The sequence below is a fragment of the Parasteatoda tepidariorum genome, chromosome 1 (assembly GCF_982258835.1).
Source record: "Parasteatoda tepidariorum strain Cologne lab strain chromosome 1, Ptep-v5.0, whole genome shotgun sequence".
NCBI classification, from domain to species: Eukaryota; Metazoa; Arthropoda; class Arachnida; order Araneae; family Theridiidae; genus Parasteatoda; species Parasteatoda tepidariorum.
The window spans coordinates 11983435-12001540 of record NC_141755.1 but is presented as its reverse complement, the minus strand read 5'-3'; the positions used below and the strand labels follow the sequence as shown (position 1 = coordinate 12001540).

General features: G+C 27.5%; 1 protein-coding gene across 2 annotated transcripts in view; it reads left to right on the top strand.

Annotated features, from left to right (window-relative positions):
* Positions 1-17548, top strand: part of LOC107454730 (peroxisomal ATPase PEX1) — a 38233-nt gene extending 20685 nt beyond the window's left edge. For both annotated transcript variants that reach the window (XM_087159298.1, XM_043042017.3), the window contains exons 11-22: positions 254-408; positions 1624-1795; positions 4596-4783; positions 7831-7965; positions 9615-9679; positions 10085-10144; positions 10868-10950; positions 11129-11232; positions 12467-12638; positions 13320-13447; positions 15680-15840; positions 17296-17548. In XM_087159298.1, the coding sequence (XP_087015424.1) occupies positions 254-408; positions 1624-1795; positions 4596-4783; positions 7831-7965; positions 9615-9679; positions 10085-10144; positions 10868-10950; positions 11129-11232; positions 12467-12638; positions 13320-13447; positions 15680-15840; positions 17296-17377 (1505 nt within the window). In that variant the 3' untranslated portion in view covers positions 17378-17548. The remainder of the gene's footprint in view (positions 1-253; positions 409-1623; positions 1796-4595; positions 4784-7830; positions 7966-9614; positions 9680-10084; positions 10145-10867; positions 10951-11128; positions 11233-12466; positions 12639-13319; positions 13448-15679; positions 15841-17295) is intronic.
* The last annotated feature ends 558 nt before the right edge of the window (positions 17549-18106 follow it).

Here is an 18106-nt window from a genome sequence, read left to right as displayed (position 1 = left end):
TAAACCTTTTTGGGAATTCGCAGTCATTCTGTGTAAAGAAACAAATGATCAATTAACAAATTTTATATTATCAAATTTTTATGGTGATGAATTTAGGGATTGTTTGCTTATTAATTATTTTAAGCGAATGCATTAATAAATATGTAGGATGGATATTTGTAGTTTCGCAAACTATTGATGCGATTTGAAAAATATATGGATGTATTATATATCCTTCATGTCTTATTGATTATTTTATTTTTACTCATTTCAGCTTTCATACATTTAGAGAATAAAGTGAGAAATTTTGATGGCAAATTGTGTATCATTGCTACAGCCCAGTCTACACATTCTCTTCACCCTCTTTTAATGAACACAAAAGGCAGGCATATATTTCATCACACCATTGACATTAAACCTCCAGATGTGGTATGTTTCTTTATTTTAATTTTTATTTAAAATAAATTAAGTTAATTTCACTCTTTGTGTTTTATAAGTTTTTTTTTATGTATTGCGAAGTTGAACTGAAGATTGATCACAATAAATTTTTTATTATTGGCATGCACCCATTTGCCTACTAAAAACCCTAAAAGAGGAAATTCAATCATCTAACGTCATTTATCGATTCTCTCGATAAATGAACTAGGGGGAAAAATTCCTCATGACTGCCATCCATAGATATCTTTTCTAAATTTTAAAATGTGAGAAATTTGCAATCTCGCTTAAAATGTGTAAAGGATTGTGGTTTTGAGTCTAACAAAGCGTATGAAAAAAGCTTGTTACTGTGGTAAATTAAAGTTACATGTTAAGTATGGCAGGGCTGATTGTGCTCCGGAAAAAATCCGGATTTCTGGATTTTTTTGCTAATAGTGATCCGGAAGTTTTCGGAGATCGAAGGTCCAGACGTTTAAAAAAATCATTGATCGCAGAAGTTTCCGGAAATCAAATTTTCATAGGTGGAACTTAAGAACACAGTTTATTTTATTTGTTTCTAAGGGAGAGTCAGAGAGATACTTTATAAGCTTATATTCTTGATTAATATTCATTTTTTATCAGTAAATAGTTCTCATAATCATAAACTCAAGAAAGAAAGACATGTTTGTAAATTGTAATTACTTCTCCAGGTCATCATAGGTATGTGTAAATGGTATAGGTATGTGTAAAATTTTAAGTATATTTTAAGTAAACCAAGAAATATTGAGGAAAAGGAAAAAAGCCTTGAAACCTTGTTTAAATTTTTTTCTAATTTTTCAATTTAAATTTAAAAAAAAAAAAAAAAAAAACTCAAGAAATTGTCTGGAATTTTGACTTGGGCTCACAATCACCCCTGGTATGGCTTCAAAGGGAAATTTTAAAACAGGCTCGAAAAGAGATATTCTTGGTCTTGAATCATTATGTTCGTCAAAAATGATTAAAAAATTGTAATATCATAAATACTTATATTTTATAATTACTTGCTGTTTATATTAAATCACCCAATAAATAATATGCTTTCTTTTATTTGAGCAATGCCATATTCAACCCCTAATTTTTTATATTTTTTATTGTATAAACATTTACATTTTATATTAATTTTTGTGTTTCCTTGTTTCATTTAAGGGAAAATGTAATTAAGTTTTAAAAATGTGAAATTTTTTTTCTCAGGAAGAGCGGGAAGAAATTTTGTGTTCTCTTGTAATTAAAAAAGATCATATCTCTAATCAAAGTATTGAATCTGTCTCTTGGTCAAAAGTTGCTACGAAAACAGAAGGCTATGTTGCACAAGATTTAGATTCACTGGTCGATCGAGCTACCCATGCTGCTTGGGTTAGAAATGGTATGATGTATTAAAAACTTCACTATCTTCATCTAAACGATTTTTTATCTGTATGTTGCATAGCCTATATTAATATATTTTTCACTTTTGAAAATCTTTGATTACCTAAAATCTGGTACTGTCAGATTTATTATCAATTTTAGAATATTTAATTCTCCTAATAAAATTGTGTACATTTTTTGTTCCTGTGAGAGGGGTTGAGAGTAGAATGTACAATGTTTTCCTTGATAATTCTAAATATCAAAAAATCTCTTTTCTCATACTTCAAACACATAAAAAAATGTTCATGAATTATCATCAAATTAAATTCAAGTCATTAAAGTAAATTAATCATTTTGCAGAAATTTAGCACTGTGAGGAAAATTTATTCAATACCTTTTTATACGTTTTTTAATTCATTCGATTTCTTTTTATGTTTCTATTTTATGTTAGATAACTATTGTAATTTAATATTTTAAGTTTGCTTCCTCCCAGAAAGAAAAATTAAATACTCAGTGACTCCCATACCTGTTCCTTTAAATTTTTAGAGTCACTTTAACTGTAAACAAGAGCATTGTTTAATTTTTATTTTGAATAAAAGTTGTTAGGTGTTTTTAAACTCTAAATAGTAGCTCGTTCTTAATATTTTTTAATGGAATACCTAATTGAAATTTTTATTAAAGCTGACCTAATGAAATTATTTTCATACTACTATTTAATATTTGTATGATAACATGAAATGATTTGATAAAACTTAGTACAATACCATTTCAAATTTTGAAGTCAAGTAAATAATTCAAACAAATTGTACAGTGCCCTAAAAAATAGACCATCCTGAATAACTTGTGATCTAATGATTGAATCTTCACATTCTAGGATTCAATCTTAATGATTTTAGGGAGTGACTTCAAATATGCTAATTAATTAATCAGTGCATATGATATTTTAAATTCTGAAATCAGACACAAAAACCTACTTTCTCTGAATAAAAATACTTTTCCCCCCATAGGATTTGGCTTTTTGACCCCCGAAATATAGGGGGTAGATGCAATCTGGGAAATACATTCCCCACAGTTGGGCCAGGAGAACGATCCAAAGCTTGGACTTGTTAATATTGATTTTACTTTTTGCATATTTCGCTATATCTCGAGAACTTTTTTGCTGAATTGAATAATTTTTACACGCAATTATGAAATTGGTTTATCCAAAGATAATTCCATGCAAAAATAAATTTTAGAAAATATTTATTATTTTTTATTATTTTATTTAATGACGGTCGAAAATATTTTGAATTGCAAGGTATGCAATTTTTTGCATAACTTTAAAGTATTTAATTTTATGTGGCAAAATATAAAATTTGAATGAAATTGGTTGAATAGTTTCTGAAAAATCGAATTTTAAAAAAGTCGTGCATTTAAAATGAATTTTCTCAGTAACTATTCAACAATTTGGCTCAAATATTAGATTTAGCCATGTAAAATTAAATACTTTAAAATGATGCAAAAAATTGTAATCCTTACAATTTAATCTTTTTTCTCTATCATTGAATAAAATAATAAATATTTACTAAAATTTTGTTTTTTAGAATTGTCTTTGGATAAATAAATTCTATAATTGTGGTCAAAAATTTTTAATTGGCTTTAAAGGTTCTCGAGATATGGGGAAATGCGCAGAAAACATAATTAATATTAAGAGGTCCAAACTTTAGAGCACCCTCCTGACCAAGCTATGGAAACCATTATTCCCAAATTGTGACTACCCCCTTATATTTTAAGGGTCAGAAATACGAATGCCCTTCGAATCCGTACGTTTTCTCATGGTAAGTTTGTTTTTGAGTCTGATTGTGTAACTTAAAATATAGTTTTGAGATCATCCACTCAAGCCATTGATATTGAGTCCTATAACTTGAAAATCTGATCATTAGATCAAAAGTTATTCAGGGTGGTCAGTGACCTCATCATAGTCAGACAGAGATTATGATTGTAAAAATTCAGCTTATTAAACATACATGTTAGAAAATATGCGAATATAAGGTCTTTATTCATAAAAAAATTGCGTTTAAATTTAAATTACATTTCATATGAATTTTATACGGATTCTTAAAAAAATGGAATCAGTTAAGCTTGGAATTAAACAACAGAAGAAATTCTTTGCTTTCTTTGTTGAGTTCTCTCAATTCATCTTTTTAATTTTTATTAGAAACCAGTTCAGAGTGTTTTAAAAAGAAGTCTCAGCAATTTCCCTCTATTTGTTTGCATGTTTTTATAGTTTTAAAAAAAAGCTTATCTGGACAATTATCTGCAGTTGTTGTAATAATCTGAAATGTCCCCTGGTGTGCTGGAGGGTTTCTGTTGCTGGTGTTACAGCCTATTCTTTATAAATTTAATTTGGTTTAAAAATGAATTTTTTTAGTCTTTTACTCAAAAATTAACTAAGTTTTAAAATATTTCAAGCATAAGAAATAAAGGATTACTTTAGCATCCTTTGTTTTTGATTGTAGAATTTAGAGCTTGTTTTTTTATTCTAGAAATTTTTTTTCTATTTTTAGCTTAATGAAATTTTTAAAAGTCTATTAAAAAGTAAAGACCTTTTCCTGATAGTTAATTATTTGAATATGATTTTAATTTAGGTAATAGTTAAATAAATTTAATATTACCATTAAATGAACAATTTTTGAAAGTCACATACCATATTGTGATTAAATCTTCTCTTAAACTCACAATAATGTTATTTTAATTGATTAATAATCTATTTAATTTCTTTATTTTTATATATTGTTTTAAATTTGTAAAAAAAAAAAAATGTCTTTGTATTTCGTTAGCTGATAGTGATAAAGCGCTTGAAGTGATATTAAATGTGGAAGATTTGGAAATGGCATTGGAGGGGTATATTCCTTCTTCCCTGCAGGGAATTCCTCTTCAAACACATGAGCACAAGTCTTGGCAGGATGTTGGAGGTTTAAGTGATGTAAAAAAAGTTGTTCAGCAAATTATCACGTGGCCTATAAAGGTAAGGCATTAAAGATAACACTATTTATTGTTATGTATCCTCTTACTTAAAAATATGTAGAATACATTCCAATAGATTTGCTTACAATATAAATGTATAAAGTAATTCACAAATAAATGAAAGCTCTTTTTATGAGTTCATATTTCTTAAAGTTTTTTTATATAATTTTGTTTTGTTTTGTTATATTCCTGAAATAAGTAGTGAAACAATTTGGAAGTCAACATAAACAGTGTGTTTTGAGTGTTATGGGTAAAAGATGTACAAAGTTTTGATTAATTTTTTTGCTATTCTTGTGACCTGTGAGTTGTAGCTGTATTTTAGTTTGTTTTTTTCCTCACAAATATGTAAGATTATTCCAACAATGTTTTTTCCTTTAATTATTTATTTAAGACACTATTCATTTATTCCTTTTATACTATACATTAATTACCTAAAATTTTAAAAGAAATGAAAAATATAAATAACATCCTTACAGATCAGATTGAAGTGTTAATTATTTTAAAGTTGAAGTAGAAATATTAGTAAGTTATACAGTTAGTTGCTATTGGTAAATGAGTTAGTTACAAATCAATTTTTTCTTGTCTATTTCCATATAAGTCTATTTACATAGAGTTATTATAAAAAAAAATTACAATCGATATAACAATATTTAATATTGGGCAAAAAAAATCATTTGGAAGTACAGTGGAGTATCGTTTATACGACGCCGAAGGGACCACCGCAAAACGTCGTATAATCGATTTTTACTTCTAAAACTGAAACTAACTCTTTCAGTTAATTTTAATGTTTAACGTGTTAATTTACATAAATTTCTAAATTAGACTAAGCAAAATAAACAAATAACCAAAGAAGAAAAATTGCAGTGAGCAATTTGAATGTATGTTACCTTTAATTATATTTTCTTGCTATTAGTCTCTACAATGCTTTGAATAGTGAGTTGAACTTACTGCTTTCTATGATGCAATTTTAGATTTCTAATCACGGCCTAATCTAATGGCTGAAGCGCACTTGTGCAATTTGCAGAAAAAAGAGAGCTTTTACATTTTCCAAAATAATTAGTATCGATGGGTGCGCTGGACATTGGTCGATGAATAGCAAAATTTTTCGTTTTTGCCTCTTCATAACATTGTCTAGTTTTTTCAGTCATCTGGTAAAAATTACGATTGTCATCCCTTGTTGGCACACTTTTCTGTATCATTCATGTTGGCAAATTCCGCCCTTTTTTAAAATACACAAGAAAAAATAAAAAAATTAAATAAACGTGAACAAAATCTAAAAACCGACGTATAACCGATTCTGTGCGTCGTACAAACGATATATTTTTACATTAAAATGAATAGGAATGATTTGGGACCACACTAAAATGTATAAATGTATATGTCGTATAAGTGATCGTCGTATAAACGATGCTCCACTGTATTCTCTATTTCAAGGGTTGAAAAAAAGGTTTACATATACTTGTGTATACTCCAATATCAGATATAAGGTTTGTGCGCAGTGTGTAGCATTCTGGCAGTGGACATTTACAAAGCTTTCACTTAATGAAGGTACTTGTCGAATTCAGGGTTTTGTTAAGATTTAAATCTTACAGTTATTTAGTGGTCATGTGGTTAGTCACCAGAGGGCAGAGTTGTGGATTGGCACATCTTGCATAACATATATTTTTATTGGAGAAACTCTTATCGTAAAATGGTATGAGTGGAAGCATGTTAATTTATTGTCCTTCGTCTTTGAAAATAACTCCAAGTGCTTACATGGTGTGTAGCGTTTTAAAAAGTGCTTAAAGGTGTTTATTTTCGATTTTCGTTTTTTAAAAGCCCCTAAAGGTGCTTTTTTCATTTTTTTTAAAAAAAAAGTTCTTAATTTCCCCTCTTTGAAAATGAGATTTTTTCTTCTTCACCGTGTCAATTTTCGCACCGTATTATGCAAAAGCGTGCTTTTCACAATTCATTCAAACACAATCTATTTCAGCGTACCGTCGGTCCATAGCGCATAAAAGCGCCAATTATTTTACAGGTTTGATGAAATACTTGTGAGTCCACATGTGAGCTGGGTTCATTGAGATTATTTCACTCTCATGTGCAACTCTGCTGCATTGATATTCTCAATTTCAAGCTTCATTCCCCCCCTCTGAAATCGAACCAAAAAGTCTCTTGATAATATTTTAATGGCTAATATAATCAAGAAAAGAGTTCCTTTTCAAAAACTAGTTATTTTATCATGATCATTAAAGATCTGAAAATTATTTTGCATTTTGTTAATGTATATGGTGCTTAAAAATATTTTTGAGTGCTTGAAAAGTACTTAAAAGGTGCTTATTTTTTATTGAACTATAATTTTTATTGCCATTATAACATTGTTTATTAGAATTCATGATTAGGCAAACTATTATGTGCTTGAATGTCTTAACTGTTCTTACTGCTTTATGAGAACTTCTTTATGAGTATTAATGCTTTATGAGTTTTATTCCTTGCTGTATCTTGATGCAGACAGTGTTTATCTTTGTTTACCACTAGCTGTTGCGGTACTAGTTTTGTATGTTTCTACTCTCTAATAAGCTTTGTAAACTAATTTTTACTGGTTCTGTAAGGACATTCATGTGTGTATAAGAAAAAATTCTTTTTCCAGTCAAACTAACATAAAGTAATTCAAGTTGCTGAGCACAAGTTGCTTAAAATTATCAATTATTAAATAATAATTATAGCTAAAATAAATATAGATGAAAGGAAACTTTCACTCAGTAAGGAAACCGTTCAAGCATTTCCTGCGGACAATACAGATATTTATTAGTTAATTCTTTGTTCACAGCAGACATTTATTTAATTAGAAATCTTTTTGTTATATAAGTGGCTGTTAGAGAGCAGCACTGATTGCATGAAATTTGAAGTTTTAAGTTATAATCTCATTATATTGTGACTTGAGTTACTTTTTTAGCAATCACTTGTAGACTGTTGTGATTCTTCATGTTCTTATTGTTTTATTTTTATCATTTTATTTCTTTTTTGTAGTATACATTTTTCTTATTTTGTTAATAAATATTGTTTCAGTACAAACAAATTTTCAAGAACTACCATTTGAAGCCACAGACCAATATTCTATTGTATGGGGCTCCTGGAACAGGAAAAACTTTGCTGGCAGGAGTAATTGCGAATGAATGTGGACTGAATTTTATTAGCATAAAAGTAATATATGATTAGTTTTATTCTCATTCATTTACTAGTAGTTGATATGATATCTCTCTTTAAATATTTTCCATTGGACAAAACTTGCTTCATATTTTTAGCCCTTTGACGGCTATGAACGAGTTCGGCTCGCAATCAAATCGTGCTTCATAATGTGCGCAAATGAATTCCGCTCGGGAGCAAGATTTCACCGTAATGGTAAGTAGCGAGCACTACTCGCATAGTGAAATTTTTCGCCAATGCACGCTGACGAGCTGAGCTTGTTCGCCATTATTATTCCGCATTGATTATGCTAAAAACGAATCCTACTCGCGAAACGTAGTTAGTTTTACTGTCTACAGATGGCAGTATGAGTTCCATGAATTTCTATTCATAATGAAGGGGGAATTAATTTTTTTACCTTCTTCTTTTTATGCGTATTTTGGCGTGTTTTTTAGGGTGTTTGTAAAGTAAAATGGCTGAAAAGCGAAAGTTAGATAATTATGATGATGATTATGATTGTGATACAGAAAGCTTATCAAGTTTTGTGTCTGACAAAGACTTTGTTCAGAGTATTTAGGTAATTACTGTATTTAAATGCTTCATAAAGTTATACATTAGTTGTATTTATTTAGTCTTTTCAATTTAATATTTGTCTTATATTTATAATTAACTATTATTTATATAATTGATTATAATCATTTATAATTTACTATTAATAATTATAATTTATTAATTATTTTAAAGAACGTAAAAACTGTTATTTATGTACTACTTTAAGAAATTTTTAAAACGCTTGAGGCGAGCTATCTACGGCACCGCCAGAGAAGGGTGACATTTTCGGAAGAACGGCGGGGGAAAACAGCTGCCACTTTCGACTACTGTTTGCTCATAATGCTGCACAATTAATGAAACGAAAACTGCTTGTTTCCCTGACCGTCAAAGGGTTATGTACAGAAGACCTTTATTTAACATAACTCGGAAATACACACATTTTTAAATGTTTTAAAATAATTTTTTGATGCAAATTACTTTGAAATTCAAAAACATGCACTTAAGTCTTGTTTAAAGAAGAAAAAAGAATTAAATTATAAAATCAATAGAATTAATAACAGAAAATTTCATCAATTTTGGTTTGGTTTAGACCTTTTAGCAAATAGTTTTTCTTTGTAGCCTGAGAACAGTTAATGATTTTGTTCATTTTTCGATTTTCCTTCAATGTGATTTTTTTGTTTACACCCACGAAGTTAAAGTGCTCTAAGACGGTTTGCGGTTTACATAATTGGAATATATAGATCTACTGAATAAATATTTTTAAAAAAAATAATCATCCTTTTTGTTTATAACTTTTTATAATTTGGAGTAAAATTATGTTTTATTGATTACTTGAAATTTAAAAGGTCAGCTTCTGCATTATTTTTATTAATCTAAATAAAAAATCTGAAGAATTTTGTGTTATAAATACTTATACTATGTGAATACTACTTATATATTGTAAAGCAATTTATTTAAACTTTTGTTATTGAATTTGTTTGATGATCAAATATTATTTTATTAGATGATCAAATTTATTATTTGTTTACTGTATATAGCCAATTTTTAAAAATGAAAATAATATTGTAAATCATTGTTTCATTTTTTTTGCTGATGATTAACATTTTAAATTATAGGGTCCTGAACTTCTGTCTAAATATATTGGTGCTAGTGAGCAAGCTATTAGAGATCTTTTTAAAAGGTAATAAATTTTTATGTCCATAGTTTTTAATGTGTTTTTTGAAGTCTCTGTTGTCCCACGAAATAACGTTTCTTCTCATTATAATATGCTATTTTTATAACTGCTTTGAATTTATAATAGTTCATGTTGACTTTTAGGTCAAGTTAAGCCTGTTTTAAGACAGCACCCTTTACGCTAATTTTGAAAATGGCGCATAATGTCAATTCAATAGTCAAGTTGGTTTTGTGAAAATGAAAAGCATGTTTGATGTAATTTTTTATTATTTAAAAAGTTCATTATTAAAAAACCACTAGTAGTCATAAACCCATGAATTGGATACCCTGTTCAATGAATTTAAACTATTAGATTAAACTATTCATTTTGCAATGTCTTGTTTTTAATGAAATTAATTAATTTTTGTTTTAGAGCTACAGCAGCGAGACCTTGCATTCTTTTCTTTGATGAATTTGATTCTATTGCGCCTAGGTATGTTTATTTAACTATATTTTTCTTTTAAAAAGTGTGATATTTTATAATTATTTTTCTGTTATATTTTAAATATGAAAGAGGATATAAATAAATATGGTATGAATCAATTCAAATTAACAAAAAAACATTGTGTCATATTTTCTTGCTAAGGAGATCATATTAAATGTTCAGAATTCTAACACTGGTGTGTTTGAAATTGTGCGTAAGTTTTTTTAAAAATTTTATTTCCGTTACAATGAATTTTTTTTTCAATAATTATAGTATATCTCTACTGTTTGAGGAGTAAAACCAAGATTTTTTAAAGAAAAAAATTTGGTATTTGTTTTTTTTCATGTGCTTTAACTTGTTTCATTAATTTTAAACACTTCAAAGTTATTATAATAAATGCTTTATGAAAAGAGAAAGTTTTAATTTTTCTAGTGAACAATGTTTGTTTCAAAATATGTTATAAAATTCTAATGCATGTCTACAAGTCTAACTTTGTAATAAAATATAGTACCTCAAATATTAGACCTTTAGGAAAAAATTTTATTACAACCAATTTTTCGGAAATAGAGTGAAGAAAATACTTTTGTTCTATATCCCATATAAAAAAACACTCTTCCATTTTTCATAAAATGCTTTTTAAAAAATTTTTTTTTATGTAAATTATTTTAATGATTTTTCCCAAAACTTAAATGAAGACACATATTTTGATCTAAATTTGTCTGTATAATTTAGGCGTGGTCATGATAGCACAGGGGTAACTGATAGAGTTGTGAATCAGTTATTGACTCAGTTAGATGGCGTGGAATCATTAGAAGGTATGAGCTTATCTACTTCTGTTGTAAATCATGACATGTTCAGTATTAGTTTTACATAATTGTAAACTTTTTTTTTTGCATAAACTCTTTTTTTTGTTGTTAAAAATATCTTTCTTTTGTTGTTCTTGTTTAAACTATATGTATATTTTTTGTCTTAATATATTGTAATATTTTGCAGGTGTACACGTGTTAGCTGCTTCTAGTAGACCTGAGTTGATTGACCCTGCATTATTGAGGCCTGGTCGTTTAGACAAATGTATTCTTTGCCCACTTCCATCTGAAGTATGAAATTATTAAAATGAAATCTATATTTATTTAAAATATTTTCTCTGTATTAAAATGAGAGCCTGATTTGGATTACTTTGTTCGTATTGTAACGATTTCCTGATTCAGAAAAATTTTATTATTTCACTTAGTTATTAACTAAAATGTAAATAATGGTGAATTCACTTTGTTTCTTAATATATATGTACAGTGAAACATCGGTTAAGCGGACATTCTTGAGACGGAAAAAATTGTCCACTTATGAGAGTTGTCCGTTTACGGGAAGGGTACCTTAATGATGAAGTTTGACACCGTAAATTGTTTTTGGAATATTTTCAAAGATATAGGAAATAATTAAATAATCTTCAATATCTATCTAACTAACTTAGGTATTTTCCAGGATACGTTGCTAAAAAGATTCTTAGAAATGAAGGGGGAAAAGGTAAAGTTACATGGGAAAAAACGGTAGAGACAAGTTTATTTTTTAAATGAAGATATTTCGCAAAAAAAAAAAGAAAAACTAAGCTGATATTTAAGGACTATAAGTTATGTGAAAACTGCATTTTTGCTCAATATGGAAACGTGGCTCTAGCAGTAAAAAATACTGCAAATTTTTTTTTGAAATATGAATGACTAGCATAAAAATAAACAATACTTTATGAATTTTTTTTATAATACTTCTAAAACTTGGTATTATCTTATATTTTTTAATTTATAGTGTTTTTTGTGTTCATTTCAATTATTGATTTCTTTTACAAATTCAGTGCTTAATTTCAAGAGTTTAAATTTGTTTAAAAATGGCAAATTTAACGTTGATAGCTAATTTTTAACAGGGCTGGCATGATTTAAATCAACTGATTTTGTATTAAAAAAAAATAGACACTGGTTTAAGTCAATACTATTTTTGCTTTGTTTTATGAAAGGGTAATGTATATAAATTATTATTTTATGTTGAAAATTGATTAAAAAGAAAAAGAACTAAATGTGGTTCAAAGGGATGTGAAAATAATAGCTTTCCTTTATCAATGTGCATTTGCTATTTAATAAGCACATTTCAATTTAGGTTTATTTAACTTTATTTATATAGGTTTATATTTTAGTATAACTTTATTCTTAATTAATATATTTAAAATTGAAAGAAAAACTTGTTATTATTATCAATAGTTAAATATATATGTCTTTTGACTTACTTAAAATTTGTAATAATTACCAATAATCAACTATATTTATATTTTGACTTCTTTTTATATAGGAGGAGAGACTGGACATTTTAAAATGCTTGTCCTCCAGGTTGCCTTTAAATGAAGATGTTGATTTTCAATTTATTGCTGCTAAAACAGAATATTTTTCAGGAGCTGATTTACAGGCCTTATTGTACACTGCTCATATTGAGGCTCTGCATGATGCTCAAAGCTCATCCACTAGTAACTTGCTTGTTTATACTTGTTTTTCTGATTCATTATAAATGATGTAATTTTTGATTGTCAATGAGCTTAAAAAGGCTGATGCTATTATTTAACTCTTTTATCGCGTTTATTATCTTATTCCAAATTTATTACTGTTTAATTGATGTCTGTCTCTATCGTTTGCATACATGAGACATAGGAATGGGGTTAGGGTGCCAAAAAATAAAAATTAGATTATTGTAAATATTAAAAAAAGAATTATATTTAAAAAAAACGCTGAAAATGTAATTTAAATTATATTTTTACAGATTAGAATTTTACGACCATGTAGTAGTTAAGCTATATTTCCATCTTTACCAAACTAAGTAACATCTGTATTTTAAGGAAGGAAATTCTCTCAAAAATATAAACATGGTGTATCATAATCTATTTTTTATGATATATATTTTTAAAATCATTATCAAAAGTCCAAGATATATACACTAAGGTGTTTTTAGATAAACATATAAGGATAGAAAAAATGAAAACTGACTTTGTAGTCTAACAAATCATCTTTGAAGAAACCAGGTCATAAAAATTAAAACTTGCCTTATTTGACCACTGAGTCAGAGGAATTTAAAGGCAATAATAAAGAATTGTTTGTTTAATGATGAGTTTTTTGTGATATATTGTGTTAACTATCATTTTATGCCTTTTCAGGACGCTATTCAACTGGTTCTAATGATTTATCGTACAAAGTTGCTAGCAACAAATTACTTTTTATGCCTGCAATAGAAGAAGGTTTAAAAACTCCTACTTATGAAGATGGCCAGAAGATTATTCAAGATGTAGGTTGCTATTTTTTATAATGGTTAAATTTTTTATTTTCTTCCTTAAAAATGTTATTATGTAAAATTATTGCATTGGTTAAAGCATATTATGTTTCTTACCCCTAAATTTATGTTATATTTATTTCTTTAAAGCTGCATTGCCTATTTTTAGCTTAATTTATTTTTTAAATCTGATGTTCTTACTGAATAAGTAAAATCTATTAAAAATGTTTTTAATTTGCTTGGTTTCATCACTCATTTTTATGGGCTTAGGAAGTCTAATTTTATTGATAAACTCTTTTAATTTAAATGCTAAAATGCACATAGAAGGAAATGATTAGATATATTAAATTAACATAACAGTATTAATTTAAAAACTGTTAAATATCTTTTATGAAAAAAGATTATGTTTTAAATTTTAAGGTAGTACAGCCCACATTGATGCAACTATTCTTTCAAATGAGACAATCACTGCACAATGGAATGTATTGAGAGAACTTATGATGATCTATACTATCCCTCATTAATTTTAAAATGTGCATTGTTTTTTTTAAATTTTTCCAAAAAATATCCATAAGAATAAGCTTTATCTGAATACAGTATTTTGTTCAAGCAAAGAAACATATTTGATTGCCTAATATGGTATACACGACAGAATTTAGTCTTTTCTTCTAGTAAAGTCGACATTATGAGATCCAAAGATGGCTTATTATTTATTATTTGGATACAAGATGCAGCTGAAAACGTATAGAGCGCCGTCTGGCATTATTAAAAAGAACAAGAACTTTATAGTGTCAAATAATACTACATTTCTCTTATTAAAAGTAGCTCCTTTTAGAAGTGAGCACTATCGTAGGTATTCTGGACAATCTTATTCCATTGCATTCAACCCACAGACGATTTTAGCTTCTAACTTTTTTTTATTTCTGATGTACTTGTCCAAATGATTCACCTAACATCAAGTAAACTAACATTTTGAATAATATGATGCAGTAATTAATAATTATTCATTGCATAATATGCAGTAATTATTCATTGCATTATATGGCATAAGCAACAGAATTCAGTTTTTTTTTCTAGTGAAGTAGACACTATGAGATTCAAAGATGGCATATTATTTAGATACAAGACACAGTTGAAAAATTTAGCTCTAAAATTATTATTGTAGGGGAAAGGGCTAAAAACTTATTTTTAACCTTTTTTGAATGACGAATGTTTGATACGAAAATGAACGGAAGCAGTTTTGCACTCAACGACTATCTGCATATTGCATAGAAATGCCTTTTTTGGAGTGATTTTGATTTTTAAAAAAAACTGGGATGTATTGAAATTAATGAGTGGTCTGGTAGCAGAAAACATTTTAGCATAACAACTGGTACTGCAGATATTTTTTCATCTCAAATTTAGAGAGAACTTAGGGGAAATGGTTGAAAAAGTGTAGAGGTGAGGTAAGAAAAAAAAATTAGAATGATAAAAAGTAAGAAAGAAAATGTTTGTATATTTTTGTTGATGAAAGTTATGGGATAATTTTTCCTTTTTGAAATCTAAAACAAAATAAAAATGAATTTTCGTAGATGCTGCAAATTGGGATTGATTATTCCCTTTGCAGATGCAAAGATTTATTGTATGATCTAAAAACTTTTATAGTCTGGAATTAAAAGAAAAAGTAGCCTGGTGATTTAGTAGCGAAAGGGAATTGATTTTTAAAAACTTCAGAATCATTTTCCTTAACCTACTTGACTTGATATCTTCGCAACTGCAATATGCGTTAACATTGGAAGTGAGTAGCTTAAAAATAAAAATAAAATTTTTAAATTAAAATAAAAAACTAAAAAAGAAGAAAAGAAACTAAAAATGTTAATTTTTGAAAGTTTAAAAAAGAAAAAGAAAAAAAAAAGCTAATTTTTTTCAGTAATAGAGTTTAAGTAACTGCATTGGGATTGCTGACAAGTTAGAATTAATGAAGATTTGGTAAATTCTGCCCCCAAGGATGATCAGTAGTGTTATTCATGATGATAGCAGTCACTTAACAAACTGTCAAATATATGATTAATTGTTACTGCTGAAATCAGGTATCTATTCAGACAAAATGTTAATTTGAAAGTACAATTCAATTAAAGTAAAAAGAGTGCCAACTACCTGTTTCTCCCACCTCTTATCTAATTCCAACATAAAAGAAAGTCTCAATTCGTCTAAGTGTTATGCATTTAAAAATGATTGCTTATTAAATTTTGACTTAATACACATTAGGTTGCTGTAATTAAAGAAAACTTCTATGGTATTCTTGAAAGGAGGAACTCCAGGAGAAGGAGCACTCTATGTGTGTCCATCAATCAGAATAATTTATTGAAAGTTGCTGATGAGATGAAACCATCTGTTTCTGCACAAGAAAGGCTGCGCTATGAAAAAGTGTAAGTATTTTTTAATTTGTAAATTGTTTGAAATATGACCCAATTAATCCCTTCCTTCTCGCTCGCGTGAAAATGACGAGGTGAGGTTTCACCCTCTATTTCTCGCTTCCGTGACATTTCTGGGCTAGAGTGTTCAGTAGTAACGCACCAATAAGAATAAAACTAATTCAGTTCTTTTGCCCGGAAAACATTTCATTTCTCATTTTACACACCAGGTGGCAGTACCAGGATATTTTTAAGGTAATTGTAGATAGTTAGTTTTATTGCTCCAGAGGAGATGAAAACAATAAGAGATGTAAGAAGGAAACTCGGTACTACTGTCCAGATTGTGACATTGGTCTTTGTATCTCATGCTTTGTTTACGTAAGTTCACGTAAGTTTAATAAAATTCTTTTTTAATGTTTAAAACACATATTTTTTTGTTTACGTAAGTTTAATAAAATTCTTTTTTAATGTTTAAAACACATATTTTTTAAATTTTCCTTGCTTGCTGGAAAACCAACATTAAGTCATAGTATCCCTGAATGTTGGCTTTTCCTAAGAATTTAATGTTTTAAAATTTCAAGTTTAAACAAATCAAAAATTAAAAATGAATATATATATATTGTTCATACGCATATTTTTATATAATTTTCAGGGATAAAAAAATAGTCACTTTTATGACCGTTTTCTTGAAAATTAACCGATCGTTAAGGGGTTAAGCAATAGAGCGTGACAAAATTTTTTATTTAAAAGAGTAATTTATTAAACTATCTTTTTATTTTTAAATGCTTTTTTAAAACAATTCTACTTTAGTTTCAGCATCTTAACAGTATAATTGCTTTAATATTTCTTTTTCTGATATTTAGTTTATGAAATAATAAATACAGGGCTTCCACAAGTCAGGGAAAACCTGCAAATTGTCAGGAAATTTAATTTTAATTTTAAAAAGCAGGGAATTGTCGGGGAAAGTCTCAATTTTTTACAAAAAATCTGGAAAATTCCTTTTTTATACCTGAAAAGTAACCATTCTTAGAATCATCAGTAACAGTAATCAGTTATCAAGTTAAATAATTTTAACATCTATTACAATTATTTCCTAAAATTCTACTTTTTAGTGAAACTTTTCCATGTTAGCATTCTCATTTTATTATGGGTTTTAGCTCACAAAATCTGATATTTGACATAATAAATAGAAAAAATAAAAGTTCTCTGATGAACAATTACATGGTGTGGATAAAATATGGTTCTGATTTTCTTTGAAATTTATCTGATATGTCTGGAAAAGTCAGGGAATTTTTTTTCTGAAAATGAGTGAAAACTCAGAAAATATTACTCTTAATAAACATATCAGCTATTGCCAAAAATGTCAAGTTTTGTGAGTTTTGAAGAGTGTCGCCTCTGTTTATGTAATTATATTGTTGTATATTATAACTTCTGAAAATAAGTTATTAATGTTAATGTTCAATATTTCAGGTTTCAAAACTTTCAGAATGGCTTAAGTGGGGAACCTGTGACTAATGTTGTTGAGAGCTTAAAACGAGTTACCCTAGCTTGAAACGTTAAAGGGAATAAATTTGTATTTCCAATTCAATTATTTATTTATTAAATTTACTTAAAAAAAAGTATTTTACTGTACTTAACAATATTGAGATTTAATTGTAAATATTTTTACATTGAAATAATTTTTATTTAATTGTATAAATAAATAAATATTTTTGTTAAAGTTGATATGAGTCATTAATAAGCTTGTTTTGTCATTTTAATTTGTTATAGTATAATGTCTTTTAATGGAAAAAAAAACATAAAAAAGTCTAAATTAAACATTTTCTCATAGCACACTATTCTACCTATTCTATGCCATATATGTTCTTTCAGGAAATACATAAAATTCATTTTATTACTGTTGTTTATTTCATTTAACTTTTTGATCAGTCAAACTATAATTGCACTTTTTTCTATTTTGAAGTTTGAAAAGTGTCTTAGAATGGAATAGTTTAGAATAGCTATTTGATTAACGTTTTTCCTCTATGGCATATTAACATTGGTTTTACATTCAAACGTTAATATTTTAAAAAAAATTTTGTTATGACGTTACTGTAAAAACTTATCATTAAATTTATTATTGCATAGTTATCTTGTTCATAAAATATTCCATTTATACTAAAAGCAATCATTTTCTTGGGGCAATCTTTCTAGCAATCTAAAATTCGCTGTAAATTTCTTACATTTTGACTGTTTCTTAATCTAATAAACTCTTTGAATGAATTAAAGAAATAAAGAATAC